General features: G+C 38.0%; 1 protein-coding gene across 8 annotated transcripts in view; it reads left to right on the top strand.

The window, feature by feature from the left end:
* Nucleotides 1-16,667, top strand: part of LOC134747566 (protein sprint) — a 323,735-nt gene that overhangs the window by 299,289 nt on the left and 7,779 nt on the right. For 6 of the 8 annotated variants that reach the window (XM_063682142.1, XM_063682139.1, XM_063682141.1 and 3 more), the window contains 14 exons: nt 5,326-5,523; nt 6,467-6,651; nt 7,215-7,441; nt 7,912-8,138; nt 8,213-8,590; nt 8,773-9,324; nt 9,505-9,700; nt 9,784-10,178; nt 10,413-10,545; nt 10,863-11,015; nt 11,664-11,790; nt 12,734-12,845; nt 13,058-13,150; nt 13,844-13,940. In XM_063682142.1, coding sequence (XP_063538212.1) covers nt 5,326-5,523; nt 6,467-6,651; nt 7,215-7,441; nt 7,912-8,138; nt 8,213-8,590; nt 8,773-9,324; nt 9,505-9,700; nt 9,784-10,178; nt 10,413-10,545; nt 10,863-11,015; nt 11,664-11,790; nt 12,734-12,845; nt 13,058-13,150; nt 13,844-13,940 — 3,073 coding nt within the window. The remainder of the gene's footprint in view (nt 1-5,325; nt 5,524-6,466; nt 6,652-7,214; nt 7,442-7,911; nt 8,139-8,212; nt 8,591-8,772; nt 9,325-9,504; nt 9,701-9,783; nt 10,179-10,412; nt 10,546-10,862; nt 11,016-11,663; nt 11,791-12,733; nt 12,846-13,057; nt 13,151-13,843; nt 13,941-16,667) is intronic. The other 2 variants (XM_063682143.1, XM_063682145.1) reach the window with 2 other exon arrangements.

Below are 16,667 nucleotides of genomic sequence, written 5' to 3'. Positions count from 1 at the left end.
AGTTCATTATAAGTTATTTCGTGCCCCTATCTGGTGATGCATGGTTGTCGTATAAGGTCGATTAAAGCAACCCAAGTGTTCACATTCGGCATACTTTAATAACAATTTCGGTTTCCCAAACTCCGGTAAATCCAACTTATAACATGTCAGTACATTCCCTTAACGACCGCTTTCACCGAAGAAAACTAATTGCAATCTAACTTGGCACATAAATCTCAAAGCACATATTTGAGGTGTCGCTAGCGTCCCGAACGCGGTTCTGGACTATTGTGCCCTGAAATTTAACACCTTGGCTGCCGCGCGGGCCTTTGTGCCGTATGATTCATGGCGCCATTGCCACGTTTGTTATTGTAACCGATTGTGAAATTAATTTCATCGTCTAGATTGTCGCGTTTCCGCAGAATTATTGTCGTGTTAAAAGCCCCAAATTGCTTCGGATTAATTATCATCGTGTCATTTGTTTCAATTCAACGAACGCTGTTAGCGGTTAAATAAATTAAGGGGGAATTGTCAGCACAAATGTTTCGATGTAAAGCGTACCTGCTTGTCACCTTACCTATAAATTTTTAAATTGATTAATGAAATAATAGCAAGCATGAAATCTTTATTGACTCTTTAATATTTAAGTTACCAAACTTAGATATTTTCCGAAATATGCAACGATTTATGAACGCAATTGGAGTTCCTAAGAGGCTTGTTTGAGGCAGACTGCTGACTTAATCGGCTTACGAAGTGATCGGCAGCGCTGGTGGCTTATACAGTTCGGTTTGAAATATTAATTATTGGTAGAATAGCCGGCCGCCGGCTGCATGGAACTAAATATTAATTTATAGGCGGCTGGAACTCGAGTAATCGTATTGAGTTCCGATTTGGAATTCATTTATGTCTATCGCTATAGTTGCAACACTTATTAACGATGGTTAATAAGTGTTGAATTGCAACACTTATTAACAATTATTATTTAAAATTATTTAATAATATAATTATATTATTTAAAAACCATGAAAACATTGGTTTCAAGAGACACTTTCTTTGACACATATGTAGTAAAATTAGCGACGACGACGGGATTGTTGCAAGGCAAACAGGTGTGATGTGAATGATGACTGTGCTTCAAAAATTCAAACTAGATAGCGCATCTTTATAAGATGTTCGTCTCTGCGTTTACAATTATGTATTCCATATTCGCTTTTGTGGAGTTATAGTTAATCAAAGATGCAGATAAATATTGTAACAGCTGTTGGTTAACAAAAGTTATCACGAACACCATATTATTCAATTAATTCAATGCTTATTCAGTTTACACATGAAATTGTGTAGTGAAGTAGCATATCCGTGGCTTGATGCCGGAGCAATGCTAGGAAGATGATGATGATGACTGCTCTTCCATGTTTACCGTTTGATTAATAGTTCAATAAAATTTGTATAACAAACTATTTAATATAGAAAGTAGTCTACAATTAATTCTTAATTCTATCGGAGTATTCTAAAGCCTCGGCCTCACAGACCGTGTCCGGAAGGTTCTGGTTCCCCGTTTCGAGCACGAGCAACGTGGCCAGCCCGGCCATCAACGCTACAGCACCGAACATCGCTGTTGGTAAACCAGACCAATACGCCATCTGGAAAGCGGAAACATTACATTACATTGCGTTGTTTTTTATATATATAATAATATGTATGCTAGTTTTAAGGTATTTATCTATGGGCCAATAGTTGCCTGAATATAAAAAAATTCATTTCATTACAGATTTAGGTTCGCTAGGACAATCGGTATAAAAGCAAATAGGGCTTTAAGCAATGACGATTCTTACTTGAAATCTTTGAATGAACATCAGTCTCGAAGTAGTTTTTAGATGGAAAGTACCTATGTTTATACTGCTAATATTGCTGGCTTAAAGTTTTTTATTAATGTAGGTGAATACATTTATAAAATTTTACTTTATCATATAATATTAATTATTAACTGCATGTAAAACTGTCGCTATTTGCATTTGGTATGTAAATTAAAATAAAATGTAAGAATAATTACTAAATAAGTAGTAGCTGTAACCTCCGAAACAAGGACGAACTCTGGGTTAACCCACAATGTAATTCTGTAGTTTTACAAATTTGTAAATGCTTTATTTTAAGACTATATTTACCATCAAAAGGAGTTTGTGTAGCCGTTATAGAACCAATGCTGCCTATAGCCAATCACAGTGCATGCATGGAACTCCTTGTTTGCGTAGGAAACAGCTCGAAAGTATAAATCTGGGCGGTATTTAAGCAGATGGTCGCTGTCATTTTGCCCGCCATATACGTCAAAACCAGGAGCCATGGAAGATCTGAGAAATAATTATAATCTAAAATTAATTCTTAATATCAACATCCCATCCCGTAGGATTATCATCCTATTACTTATTCTGTGCCTTAGGTACTCAAAGCGTTCCAAGACACTAACACGGTGACTTAAGAAAACCATTTTAGAGCAGCATACTTTCTAGCAATTATACCTGCAGAAAGAAGTTTTTCCCTGCAAATTATGTTGCTTGAAATGCACACTAGCTATTTTGCACTTACCAAAGATTTCTCTTTCAAAGTAGTTCTGACTTAAGAGGAAAGGGGACGGCCGCTTCTCCATACAAACGTAGTGCCCATTTTCCTCTCTGGATATTGACGTTATGGAAAATATTCTTACATAATTTGATGTATATTAACCATACCTACGTTAGACTTTTTTAGATTTTTTGATTATTGTAAAAATTAGGAGCGAAAAACCGTTTTCATACAAATTTTTAAATAATATATATAATAATAATTAAAAATTTGAAATAAATCAAACGTAGGGGTATAGCTGTGGTTGATATACAACAACAAATTCTGTCAAAATATTTTCAATAATGTTAATAGGGAGGAAAATGAGGACTACGTTTGTATGTAAAGGCGATTTCGCACGGGTCCTCCACTTACGTCTTAAAAGCCAAGTGAAAATGAATCTGCGGCTTTGACTATACTTAGATGAACATCTTGCATTATTGCGGCGTAGGGCGTAAGGTCTTTGACAGCTATCCGTAGGATGGTGCCTAGGTAATATCGGACTTTTTAAAATTTAACTAATTTTCCTGTAATATTTATAACTGTAAACAAACCTTGAAAAGTTAAATTGAGATACTATGCAACTGTCAATGTTTTAGGGTTCCGTACCCAAAGGGTAAAAACGGGACCCCTATTACTAAGACTCCGCTGTCCGTCTGTCTGTCTGTCCGTCTGTCTGTCACCAGACTGTATCTCATGAGCCGTAGCTAGACAGTTGAAATTTTCACAGATGATGTATTTCTGTTGCCGCTATAACAACAAATACTAAAAAGTACGGAACCCTCGGTGGGCGAGTCCGACTCCGGTTTTTTTTTTCTTGTAATAGGTTTAGCAAATACACCTAATATCTAGTTGCTAAGATCCCAACTAACTTTAATTTCTAACAAAAGATACTCTGATTTAATACTATAAAATTGTTAGATACTGTTTTGACTATGAAATTTATTTTTGTGTAATATCTTGACATTAAATTTTCTGTAATATTTTGGTGGTAGTGTATACAATAATTGTTAGTGTCTAATTGTACCTGTAAATAAATATTGTAAATATTGCATGCCTTCTCTGGTAGAATATAAGACACACTTCTTTTAAATATTTATCAACTTATGTAATACTATGTTCTTGCAATAAATTATTGATTGATTGATTGATTGGTTGTTCATTTTGTCTAATAAAATAGAATTTATTAAAGTTAGGAATCGTCCTAAGAACACGCTTGAAGGAATGTGGAAAATTTGTACTAGCCAGGGATGTTTTATGAAATGAGAAGTGGAAAAGTGGGGTCGGCTTCTGAGCGTATTTTTTATATTTTATCTCCAGCCGCTATCATGATTTCTGGTTATATTACAGGCTTATCTGGGGGCAATGACCGGCGGAAAAGGGTAGACGACTTTACGGCAAAATATGCAACTAAAATAGTGAATATATGTGCGGGACACATGTGAAATTGGGTGCCTTCTGCCTTTGTACCGCGAACCTTTCCAGAGAAAATCGGGTAATAATATTTCCAAGTCTGTGAACAAAGCCTTCTCTGTTTGAAGGGGCGTTCTGGAAATTGTGTCTAAGTATTTGAGGGTACCTACCTACGCGTTTTATTCCTCTATTTGTTTAACAAAAACGTGTTCAGAGATGTTCAAAAAGAAACGGCGACGACTAGCAATTTAAATAAAAAGTACTAAATATTTTTTGGTGGTATTCGGGGAGATGGGCAAATATAACACTTACAAATTACATTTTTTAGGGACAAAATCGCATCGCATGAGTTTGGATGAGATGCTGAAGGAACATTAACTTTATACAAATGAACATTCTTGTACATATATATATATACAAAAAGTTTTTATCGCTCGGCTGCAAATCCCTAAACATATATATCGCACCGCAGTTATAAATTCACAGTTTACTGCATAATTTTGCAACACATTATCTTAATAGCAGCATCGTTTACACGTAGAAGACAAACAACCGGCAATATAATTTACTTACCACAATATCCTCATAAAATTCACTTTATTTTAAGCTGTACACACACGCCGATCCCTCAATGAGAGTTGAGCCCGGGTTTACGGGGCTTATTTCCCCCGTACAATCATTACAGAGGGACTGTTTGTATGATATTTCGTAAACAAAACAGGGGACCGTCCTAATTAGGAGGCTGTTAAAGCTTTAAGAATATTGGGTTATTATTCTTTCTCAGTAGAACGTTTATATTAAATTATAAAGGCGCTCGTAGTAATCAAGATGGAATAAATAATAATTATGGATGAATTAAATTGCGTCGCGTAAAATGTAAATCATACCTACAAAACTAAGAAGCAAAAGTGGCTATTAAAACTAACTGCGAGATGTAATATCCTCACAATAGAGTCATGTGCAGAACCTTTTGATTAGGTAATATGTTGTTGCAGCATCAATAACTAGTAGCTACATTTTCTTAGAATTGTACAACGAGCTGCAAAATTGCATTGAATTCATTCATAAAGTGATGATTTCATCTGGCTCACTTGAGGACTAAATTAGCAGCGTACATCAATTGTTAATGAAAAACTAAGTCAAATCGTGGCCTACTTTTTTTTTAACGCCCCGACAATAAATCTCCAGATTCCTTCTAACATGCTAATTTAAATTCGGTAAAAACGAATTTAAATGTCTAAGTATTGAAAAAATCAACGTATATAATCATTAAAAGAAGAGTAGACGACACAACCTTGCAAAACTTCCTGGAATGTAATCAAGATAACTTCCTTACAGAGCCGAGAGAGCCTTTCATCCGATGGCGAAGGTGTCCGCGGCGACTGTTCATCAGTGGATTCATCTTCAGGCTCAGAGGAGCAGCCTCCGTGTGACATCGGCCTCCTAGAGCGACTGATTAGAACACACCCCGTCTGGTTCCTTCCTGGCATCCAGAGGGCCGGGGCATTCCATCTTCTTCAGGGGAAAGAGGAAGGGGTATGTTTGTTTCTTAATAAACTTGTCTACTTTTACCAAGGCTGGTGGTTGCTCATCGAGCTCCATGAAGCAAGCGGCGTTGGTTATTACAATGGTACAATACTTACTTCTCTTCGGCTCTTGTCTGGAATCACTGCTCTATCTACTGCAAAGTAAGAGGGATGGAGTACAGTTCCCTAATCGTCCTTTATTCGAAATTCTATCTGAGAAAAAAATCATAATATGTTGTTAATATAAAATTGGGATATAATTTTGACATTCCATTTTTGTTTTTATGAACGATACCTTATATAGACCTACCTGTCGTGTCGTATCAGGCTGTCAAAGAGAAGGCAGAGGACCGCCAAACATGGAAATTGTTCCACCGACAAGAGACTTACTCTTAAATATATGATGATGACCTTATATAGAAGGTCACATGTTATGAAATTGTACCAGATGTTAAATTGTAACGCGAAACACAATTAAAATTGGTTTTTAATAAAATTATTTCGTTTACATAACAAACATGACCAAAGAAAATTATGAAGTTTCTAACAAGTACATTTTGAAGAATGATAACGGGAGTATTAGGTACGTTTATATTGCACAGTTGATCAACAATCAGTATAGTCCTTTCCTTTATCACATAAAATGAATAATAAAACGCCTTTTTTACTTTAAAAGCATTCAAAACATGTGCAAAAAGTCTCACGCTACTTTATGGAAAAAAAGAAACACATTTCTATGTACTTTCCATTTTGCCCTAAAGACTTAGGTACGAGTAGGAGAAGCGACCCGACCGGCACCGAAAAGTTCCGGTCGTTTGGCACCATTTTTGCTAGAAAATCTGCCTCCCTCTGTCCTCTGTCTGTCAAGACGGATAAGGTTAGGTTACGTGAGGTTAGAAGATTTGTGTCGACATTAACTTACCCTACTTTTAATTTTATTTGTAATGTTCCAGAACTTCGTGGTTCGGCAGTCTAGTCAGCCCGACACGATGGCGATCAGTGTTAGGTTGCCGGCGGACAAGGGGCCGTATATCGAACACTACCTGATACAGGCCGCGGGGGGCCGCATAGGCCTCGAGACCTCGCACAACCGATTCGATAACATACCGGAGTTGATTGCACATTATTCTCAGTGCTGGTAAGATTTTGATTTTGAATTTGTACTTTCGAGTTTTGTTTTTCGGTGGTATCCATTTTGTCACCGCAAATATTAAAATATAAGTTGCTCCGTATGACCTATAAGTCAAATCAATATACATTTAAGGTAAGGTAAGGTAAGGTATATATTCACCCCGTAAATTATTGCTGGTGACTAAATAAAAAACCTGTATTGCTTACTTAATTTATGAATATATTTGTGCGAGTGCGATTTCTTTCAAACAGTTGTATTAAACTTACCCACCAAAATCAGATTAAACTTGTCTGTTATTTGATCTTATTTCTGACTTATTTATTGCTTTACTGCAGTTGATCCCATATAGAAATTTGATCCTCGTAAAAATTTGATACGATTGACACCTTTAAAAATATATATGTAAAGAACAGTTTGTTTTGAACAGTACACATAACATGTGTACAATCTACTGTGGAATGGAGTAGTGAGGCATTCAAACCTTACTGGTTTAACGATATTTTTGGAATTTTGTTTAGTTCTTTGCAGCTTATGCGCAGAGTGACAAAAGGCTGTTTTTCTATTTCCAGTGATGAACTCCCAGTCCAGCTCCAACTACCACGCCCCCTCCGCGAAGCAAAGAGCAGACACCAACTCAGCTCCCTGGCCCTGCTGGGCCAAGAGTTCTGGGGCTATCCCATGGCTAACCCAAAGAACAACCCACAGAATCTGCTCTCTCCCAGTCAGTCAAATGGCGTCGTGCCTATGGCTGTGACGCCTTCTGACACGGGATCTAGTCTAAGCAGTTTTAATGCAAGTAAGTGTTCTTAAAAATAGCACTAAACACTTAATTGATTTATCTGTCTATTGCCAACTATATCGATGGATACAAATCGATGATTGATTGTTAATTGGTTTTTGTATCTATAAAATAAATATTATTGGACAATCTTACACAAATCGACCTAGTCCTACAGTAAGCTCAATAAAACTTCTAATCTATTGGTTAAAAGATAAAACGACAAGAGTACCAAGGGAGGAAACTGAACTTATCCCAGAAATACCTTGAACGAGGATGGACGTATGGTTTTATTGTGTAACCGTGATGGCGCAAACATAATAAAAGCATATATGATGATGATGATGCATTCCTGTTATCCCTCATTAGGGACATAGGGCTCGCAGAATAATCCTCCATTTGTCACGGGCATATAATTATAATGAAGAAATAAACAGACTTGAATCGAGTGGCAAAATTTGTAAAACATTTCTTTTTAATGTTTTCAGGTATAGGAACAAACTCCAGAGAACAGATACTCAGTCCAGAGAAAGAACAAAATGTCGTGCTTAAGATGTCATCAATAGATGCATCAGGTTCCCCTCCGAGTCAAAACCAGAACCTCAGCACTTTTAAGGGCAGACAAGCCCCTTCACCGCCAGCGAAACCCAATGGAGCGTTCATTCGTGCTCCCAGGCCGACCCCACCTAATACTTTAAGTCTCATGTCTAGTACCGTAAGTATACTTTATTTTTAAATTAACAGCCGCTTATATTTGACTGCATTATTAATGCGTTACCTGTTTTTCAGGCTCATATAACACAACCTCATACATTCCCTACCACCAACACGCAACATTCTCCCACGCAGCTAGGCAGTGTTAAGACCACTCCTCCACCGCCGCCTCCTCGGTGGGCTAAACCTCCCTTCCCAAAATCCCTGTCGCCCAAGAACGAGGTTTCAGCTTTCAACCCTATTAACAAAGCATCAAACGGAAACATAACAGTCACGACAACAGTCACGTTTAGCGTTAATAACACTCAGATCCACAATCACCAAATAAACGAAAGCATTCGGAGTGACCGGCTACAACTAACGCTTGCGTCTAACGCTATCAACAATAATAGTACAACGGATGTGTTCACCATCATGGACGATGCAAAAGCCTATGACGAATGCAACGAACAGGTGAGATTTCTAAATTTGAGAAGGGCGTGATTATTGTGTGTACGTTTTCGAAATGCATGCTTTCATGTTAACTTGCTTGAAAATAACCAATTCTATCCTCATCAATAGTTGATTGTAAAAGTAATTTATGGTGTTAAAATATACCTACTTACTAAAAGGAACCCTATATTTGTCCCATATAGAACTTGATGCACCGCATGTCGCCAGAGGGGGAGTGCATCAGTACCATGGCAGCTAATTTGCACGGCAGTTTAAAACGACAAATGATTGAGCAGAACACTGAACCTGGATCGCCGTTAGAACCGCAATCTCAAACGAATACTTCCGATTCCGCCGACCCGCTGGGCAATAGTTTGACTAAATCTAACAACAGTTTTTCACCTAATCAGTTAGTTTCACCTAATGGTACCAATTCAGTAACCAGTGGTATTTTCTCTCCTACAAGTCAAATAAATTCCCCAGTATCTAACGATACTATTTCTTCCAAAAGTGGTGTGTTTTCTCCTTTAAGTCAAACGAATAAAAGTGAGATTTTCTCACCTGTTTCGAGAAGTTCTCCTTTAACGAATAAGCATGTGTTTTCCCCAACGTCAAATCAGTCCATGGTCTCACCTATGAACGGGAAAGAGAGAGATAAAGTGTTGTCCCCAAACTCTAATACTACGTCGACTACGCCGTCTGGTCGATCCAGGAGGAGTAAGCACTCCCTGCGAAAGGAATCCAGGCATTATCAGGTAGGACGGTAAACCAATATGTATTCATGTCTGTTTGGGATATCTATTACTTTTGAATGGTCATTATTAACCGCACGTTTCTTATCAAAGGAAGCCTGAATTTCGATGTCTTTATTTTATCTTTTTGCTGTTTTAAGCTTTTTTCAGTAGTCTTAAATATTAACAATACATATTTTGTAGGAATCTGATATCTTGGAATCACCAGGCATTTATTATCGAAGTTCATTGATGGATAAAGTATCTGATTATGAAGATATTTGGGGACCGGAAAGCAATAATTGTTCTTCTTTCAAACCTTTTAAATCGGAGAGCGACAATAACGTACATAATGGACTTATGAAGAGCAAAAGACCTGATCTCCTACCAGACACATTACGTAAGTAAATTATTAAATATTCCCGTTGCTGCAATTTTCTGCCATTCATCGAATTTCTCTTATTCGAGTTTTTGCAATTTCAGCAAAATTGAACGCAGCAAAAAGTACACAATCTATTCTCGAAAAGGAGAATATACATATACTGAATTCAAACGAAAACTTAAGTGAAAAACGAAAACTTTCTGAAACTTCACTTAAAAACAGTTTCAACGGTTCAAACGAGCTGATTGCGACCACCAACAGCAAAGGAGATATAATACCAAAGAGGCCAGATAAACTTAGCATTTCTATGAACATGAATAAGAAATTGACTGAAGAAATCGAAGCCACATTTAGAAATTCGGAGAATCATAATACTGAAAGCATGGAAACGGTGAAATTGGAAGACGATTGTGTTAAACAAATGAATGGCGATGACTCTGATAAAGACAATGCTGGAAGCCCATTCTACGCAGATCCTGTGGACACTCTAAAAGAAGTAAGTTTTCCCAAATGGTAACTTTATTGGTATAGTATAAGAAACAATTAGAGTTTTTTTCATATTATGGACGGACGATCTCTAAGGTCTGAGTCGGTCATACCCGCCATCAAAAACCAAAACTAAATAGTTTCAACATTAGTTTTATTACGACTCTGGTATTCTGTATGGTTTAGTATTCTGCTTTATGTGCAATACTAATAGAACTATTCTATAATCATTTTTATTTTTCAGGCAGCGTTACCACAGGTACAACGTCGTAAACTCCTTCGAGTTGGCGTCAGTTTATCGCAAAGGTACTCGGAGCCACCCCATAACCACCCATACTTTCCGCTTCGTGATATGCATAGCATAGAGGAACTATCACGTAAGTAATAATTAAGTACCATTTTTTGGTTTTTTATTTAATGATATTCCCACTGTTCATAACAGTCTGGTTATTTGATTTATTCAATATTTTGCGCTTTTTGTTCTATCTGCTGGCCATCAGTGAAAAAATTCTTCGTTGTTCCGGGATACGAGAGGTTAATACCACGTTGATACAAACATAATCATGGGTTTCTTGTTTTATCATGTACCTGATAAAAGTAATAAACATGACCATTGGCCTATTGCTTTCGTAAAATTATCCCTAATACCCATATAAGCCTTAACAGATTTAATAGAAATTAATATCCATTCCAGCTTCATCCCCGAATACGTCAACGTCGGTGGACAATCTGGTATCTCTCAGGAGTAAACCGAAGATTAAACCAGTGCAGCCGCCGCGCGTCGCCAACAAGCCACCATCGGGCAAAACTGATACGTGGACTGTAGACGCTAGCTGGGAATTTATTAGTAAGTTTCTTATCTAGCATATTTAGAATTTGCTGGTGTCCATTTGGAGTTAACCGAATATCAACTAGTGCAACCCCCACGCGTCGCCAACAAGCCTCCCTCGGGCTAAATACGTGGAATGTAGACGCTAGCTGGGAATTAATTAATAAATCTTCTACTAGAGTAATATATGTAGCAACCTGGTCTCTCTACTCTGGGTAATGGTGGGGTAATCCAAAGATCATTTGTCTCAAGTAACTGCACCTACTTAAAGAACAGTCAAGGAATTTGATTTCTGTGTCACTTTGTATCTTGTCACAATGGCTGTATGAAAGTCGTTAGGGATCTCATATTAATGTCCCTAACAAGGTACGCAATGGCACAGAAATCAAATTATCTGACCATACAACTCCATCTAGTATGTCTTTTTATTTGAGAGGGTTAGAGGTTTAGTACATGGCGACATACCTTAATGTCTGTGACAGTTATCAGAAAAGTTGACGTTTACATTCCGAAATTATAAATTGCGAGATGATAGTTTTCATACGTAAAGGCTATAATGCGAATATACTTATCTAGCCTAGCGCCATCTACAACAATCGGCAACGGAATTGACGGTGTTGTGCGGAGGTTTAAACTCTTTTTTTAATTGACCTCTTTCATTTGCAGATAAGAACGACGAAGGTTCGAACAGCGAAAGCGGAACGTTTCCATCGCTGGCCGAGCAGGAGACGAGGTTGAGCGGAGTGGACGACGGGGCGCAGCACTTGACGGTGCATCAGGTTGTTGCTCAAAGGTATGATTTGCTATGGAATGTTATTTCTGCACTATGACGTCAAACTCCAAATTGTAAAAAATGGGATACTGCTGATTTTCTTTTAATGAAATAGCATTCGAGGTAATAATAACTTTATTTAAAGCTTATTTTCAAATTATCTACACGTGCAGCCTCGGACTAGTTATACACAGAAGACCATCAGTTCCCTGCGTGTCCAGTATAATAATGGTTTCAAGATGCTGTTGGGGCTGTCCCGTTTCTGCAGCGCATCAGGCATGTTTGCACAAGCTCGCACGGATAACTACTATGCCATAATACGAAAGAGAATTGCCTCGTTGCTCTGCAGAGTACGGGCCAGCTCCAACCCCATCCTGGCTACTGTAGCGGGCCGATACGACTCACCTATAATGCGGCATTTTGAGTGTGTCATAACCGCTACTAGGTTATTGTTATTGCTGTCTGGTTTTGTTTGTCGCTTTCTGTTTTTGTTCCACTAACACCTAGTTTTTAATCCTAATTTTTACTAACCATTATGGGCCATTGTTGTCTTTTAAATACCTAAATAAATTGAAATAAAACAAATTAAAAAAATAAACAACCTTCTTTATTTGCATTGTCCTTTACAAAAAAGAAAAACAGCCCCTACTAGACCCCTTTTGAATTCATGGGTTCGGGCCATTGATGAGTTTCTTGACTTATATGCACAGTCAAATGCCACTTAATATTTACATATACCAGAAATCACTGTGAGGAAACCGGATTAATCTCAATAATTTTCCCTCTATGTTGGAAGGGAAAGGTCAGATGTCAGTCACTTTCTTAAAAACGAATGCCTGCGTCAATAGTTGCGATAAGTTGCCAACCTGGACCTCAGGTTCCTTTTTCGAGCTGTAGCGAAACACCCGGGATAAAGCTAAGATAATCTTCATTTCATGGACTTCATGGTGGTTGTTTTATCCAGGTTTCCCGAGCTGCACCTGAATTCGGAACCAGTTGCGCTGCCCGAGGAGCGCTTCCCGCCGCGCGCCTCCTGCTATGACAATGTACATGATCTCAGACCGTTATCCGAACAGGTACACTCGTAATAGTCATAAATAAAATTTAAAAAGTATGTTATTGTAGTAACGGACACTAAAAAAATTTTGGCATTGCTTATCAATAATACATTCCCGGGAACAAAAGCTCTCTCTTTTTCTTTTTCAATAATGAAACAGCAGAAATATTAACTTTGGGTATTCGTTTTTTTTTAACAGCACATAAAAATATTTTTCTTTTTTTTTTTCAGGCAAGCGATGACGGCACAGTTTTTTCAGAGCCTTGGGATAGCGCACAATGGGATGGACTTCTGCCCTGCAACGGTCCTCAATCCCTTGATATAGTAAGTTTCGTTCAAAGCGTTGAATGCTTGTTGTGACCTTGCCCCAAGTATGCTTCATTTCTCAAACGAAACGTTCACTTGTAGGTACTGAATTGACGAAACCATCAGGTTCACACGGCGTTAATTTTTCCCGTGTACCGCATATGGGATTTTATCGAATACCGTAGTGAGCAAAATTTGTATGGCAACTTTCAAAATTGTCACACGGCTACAAATCTCTATGTATGAAAAGTGTCCATCAAAAAACAGTAATTAGGCGGAGCCACCATACACCGAAATACTACCAAAAACAACCTACGTAATTTGGTCGGGTTATTTGTTGCCTTATATGGTTCATGTTATACTCATGTCCAAGAGCCTAACTAGCGCCACCGGAGAGATTAGGAACTATTATTTAAAGCTTAACGCGGTCACTTTTACAACAATTCTGCCATAAGAGATTGCGATCCTTTCTATACCATCCATACTCGTAAAGACGCCGTGTAAACGATTTTGAAAGTTGCCATACAAATTTTGATGTCACTACGGTATTCGATAAAATCCCGTATACGGTAAACGGGAAAAACTGACGCCGTGTGAACCTAGCCTCATTAAAGATTTGCTAAAAAAAATTACAGCCTGACTTTTATGTTCGAGTTGTAACGCCAACATGTTACAAGTCGGTCTCCACCTAAGACCTTTGTTTTATTACAGGACGAGCCTTGCGAATGGGAGTCCCCGATCCCGAGACGAGCGCCTTTGGAGGCGACGCGGGCCAAAAGCTTCAGGGATCGATTAGATCCCCTATTAGGTAAGGCCGTACGAATTATACTTACGCAAGTCACATTGCAATTATTGCAAATAAGCCGATTCGAGTAGGTATTAAAACAAACGAAACAAGATAATGATTTAGAAATAAATAATGATTTCTGTCTTATGCTAAATTTCGACAAGTAAGAGGGCCGGTTGCACCAACCACAATATATATACGGACTGATCAATACGTAACTAAATAGATAGGTACTTATTAATTAAATTTAGGGAACTTGATTTTGGGGTGGTGCAACCTAATAAAAATAAAGAAATATTTGTCTAGTATGTTCTTATGACAGTTCATTTTTGTTTAGGTATCGGTTTAGCACGTTAATTTATTCATAAAAGTAACATATAATACGAAAGTGGAGGACCCGCGCAAAATCACCTTTTCATACAAACGTACCTAATCCTCATTTTCCTCTCTGGATAGGTATTAACATTATTGAAAATATTTTAAGAGAATTGGTTGTACATCAACCACAGCTAGAGTCTAACTTTCTATGCTACTACGTTTGATTTTTTGATTATTATAGGAGCATTTAAAAATTTGTATGAAATCTGTTTTTCGCTCCTAATTTTTGCAATAATAAAAAAATCTTAAAAAGCTAAACGTAGGGGCATAGCTATGGTTAATATACATCCAAATATGCAAATATATTTTCCATTATGTCAATATCCAGAGAGAAAAATGAGGACTACGTTTGTATGGAGAAGCGGCCGTCCCTTTTCCTCTTAAGTAATAAAAATATGGTAAAAATAGATTTCTTAAATTTTTTTTAGGGTTTCGTACCCAAAGGTTAACAACGGGACCCTATTAATAAGACCGCTGTCCGTCCGTCTATCACCAGGCTGTCTCATGCACCGTGATAGCCAGACAGTTGGAATTTTCACAGATGACGTATTTCCGTTGCCGCTATAACAACAAATACTAAAAGCAGAATAAAATAAATATTTAAGTGGGGCTCCCATACGACAAACGTGATTTTTTTGCCGTTTTCTGCGTAATGGTACGGAACCCTTCGTGCGCGAGTCCGACTCGCACTTGGCAGGTTTTTTTTTTTTTTTTTAATTTAACCCAACCACAAGAGACTTGAACTAACTGTCATAGGGACCAGCATGCGACGCGAGAGGTACAGAGTATGGTACTATGTAGAGGTAAGAAAAGTATCGTCTTCAATCAATTACTCTGGCAATGTTTTCTGTCTGTGGTAAGCAGTCTCTAGTTTACTTCTAACCAACTTATAAAAAATGGGTTCTATGTTCGAGTTCCTAGCAATTCAGATGTTCTCTTTTATCAATTAGTATGTATTTTTTTTATTTCACAGTTGAAAGGGCAAATAATCCAAGGACTCCTTAGATACTTGTTTTAAAACAAACTTGCCCCAGTTACCTTCAGACAGTGTGTAAACTATAACAGATAATTACGGTAAATAAGGATTAGCTTTTAGGCGACCCTAGGGCGGGCTCGTTCTTTGCCCTGAGGCTAGGCTTGGCTGTTCAGAGGGGGAATGTAGCCAGCATTTTATTAGGGAGTTTTCCGGAGGCGGGTGATTTTCGGGAGGTTTTTTTTATATTTAGTTTAGGTATTTTTTATTTTTAGTATTTTAGTTTTATCTAGTTGTTGCTTGTTTAGATTTATAATTAGTTATTGTAGTTCGTTTTAAGTTTGATTTGTATTTGTACCTTTTAAAATGTTCGTCTGTAAATCATACGTTGTGTGATATGATTCAGGCTCTACAAGACAGAAAGGGTCTGCTACCAAAAAATCTGCAAGATATTACATTACATAACACGGCGTCATTAGTTTATTACAGTATTACGTAGGTACTTATGATATGTCACTTACTACGGGTGTGACTGCCAAGCTGATAAACTTTGAACGATAAATAAATTAAAATCAATTACAACATTTACAACAATGGTTCAGAGCAGCTGTCATTAGATACGGGCAGATAACGAAATGTGCGCCGGGAAGCTTAACTTACTACACATTTGCAGTGTAAATACATTAATTACGGATAAAGGGTAAAGGTCTACGCGTGCCGTGGGTTTACTCACAACCAGATACATTCAGTAGTTCTCACTCGCGGCGACGCGACGCTCGTGTGTGCAGATACCGTTATTTGCACGTTCTAGCGAACTTCGATGCGCACGTTCTAGCGCGGGAAATATCGCGATCGACATGAAGTGGCTAAAAAAATTGTTTCGCGGGAAATCCGCAAGATCAACTGACAAACCGAGTTCCAGTAAACAGAAGCTCGACTCACTTAGTAATTTTATGCCACAGAGTTCAGAAGCTTCGGAAGCGCTTGGAGCTTCAGTGCCGTGTGACGGAATGCAAGTGGTGGCTTTGACAACGATCAGAAACTTTCGTACTGATTCGTTAGACGACTTTGCTATGGAGAGCGATTGGGTTTTTGCCACTCATGAACAGCTACACGAGCCTAAATTCCAGCATCGCTTGGCCAAGTCCAGCGTTTTGACGCAGCTCTGTAAATCGTTATCTGAAAAAAATGTTAACAAGCGAAGAGCAGTTATCGTGGCGACGCCGCCTCAGTGCCATTGCAAGGATCTCAAAAAGCCGGAACAAAAGACAAAGATGAAAGGAGCGAACCCTTTCCGTCGTTTCTTTAAAGCTGTAATTAGATTCTTTTGTGGCGTCTGTAGGAGATTTAAATGCAAGTTTTGTGCTAAGCAGTCCAAAAATAATGTGACTGAACAT

The sequence above is a fragment of the Cydia strobilella genome, chromosome 15 (assembly GCF_947568885.1).
Source record: "Cydia strobilella chromosome 15, ilCydStro3.1, whole genome shotgun sequence".
Lineage (NCBI taxonomy): Eukaryota > Metazoa > Arthropoda > Insecta > Lepidoptera > Tortricidae > Cydia > Cydia strobilella.
Note: the sequence above shows the minus strand (reverse complement) of the source record. Positions and strands in the feature narration are given on the sequence as shown.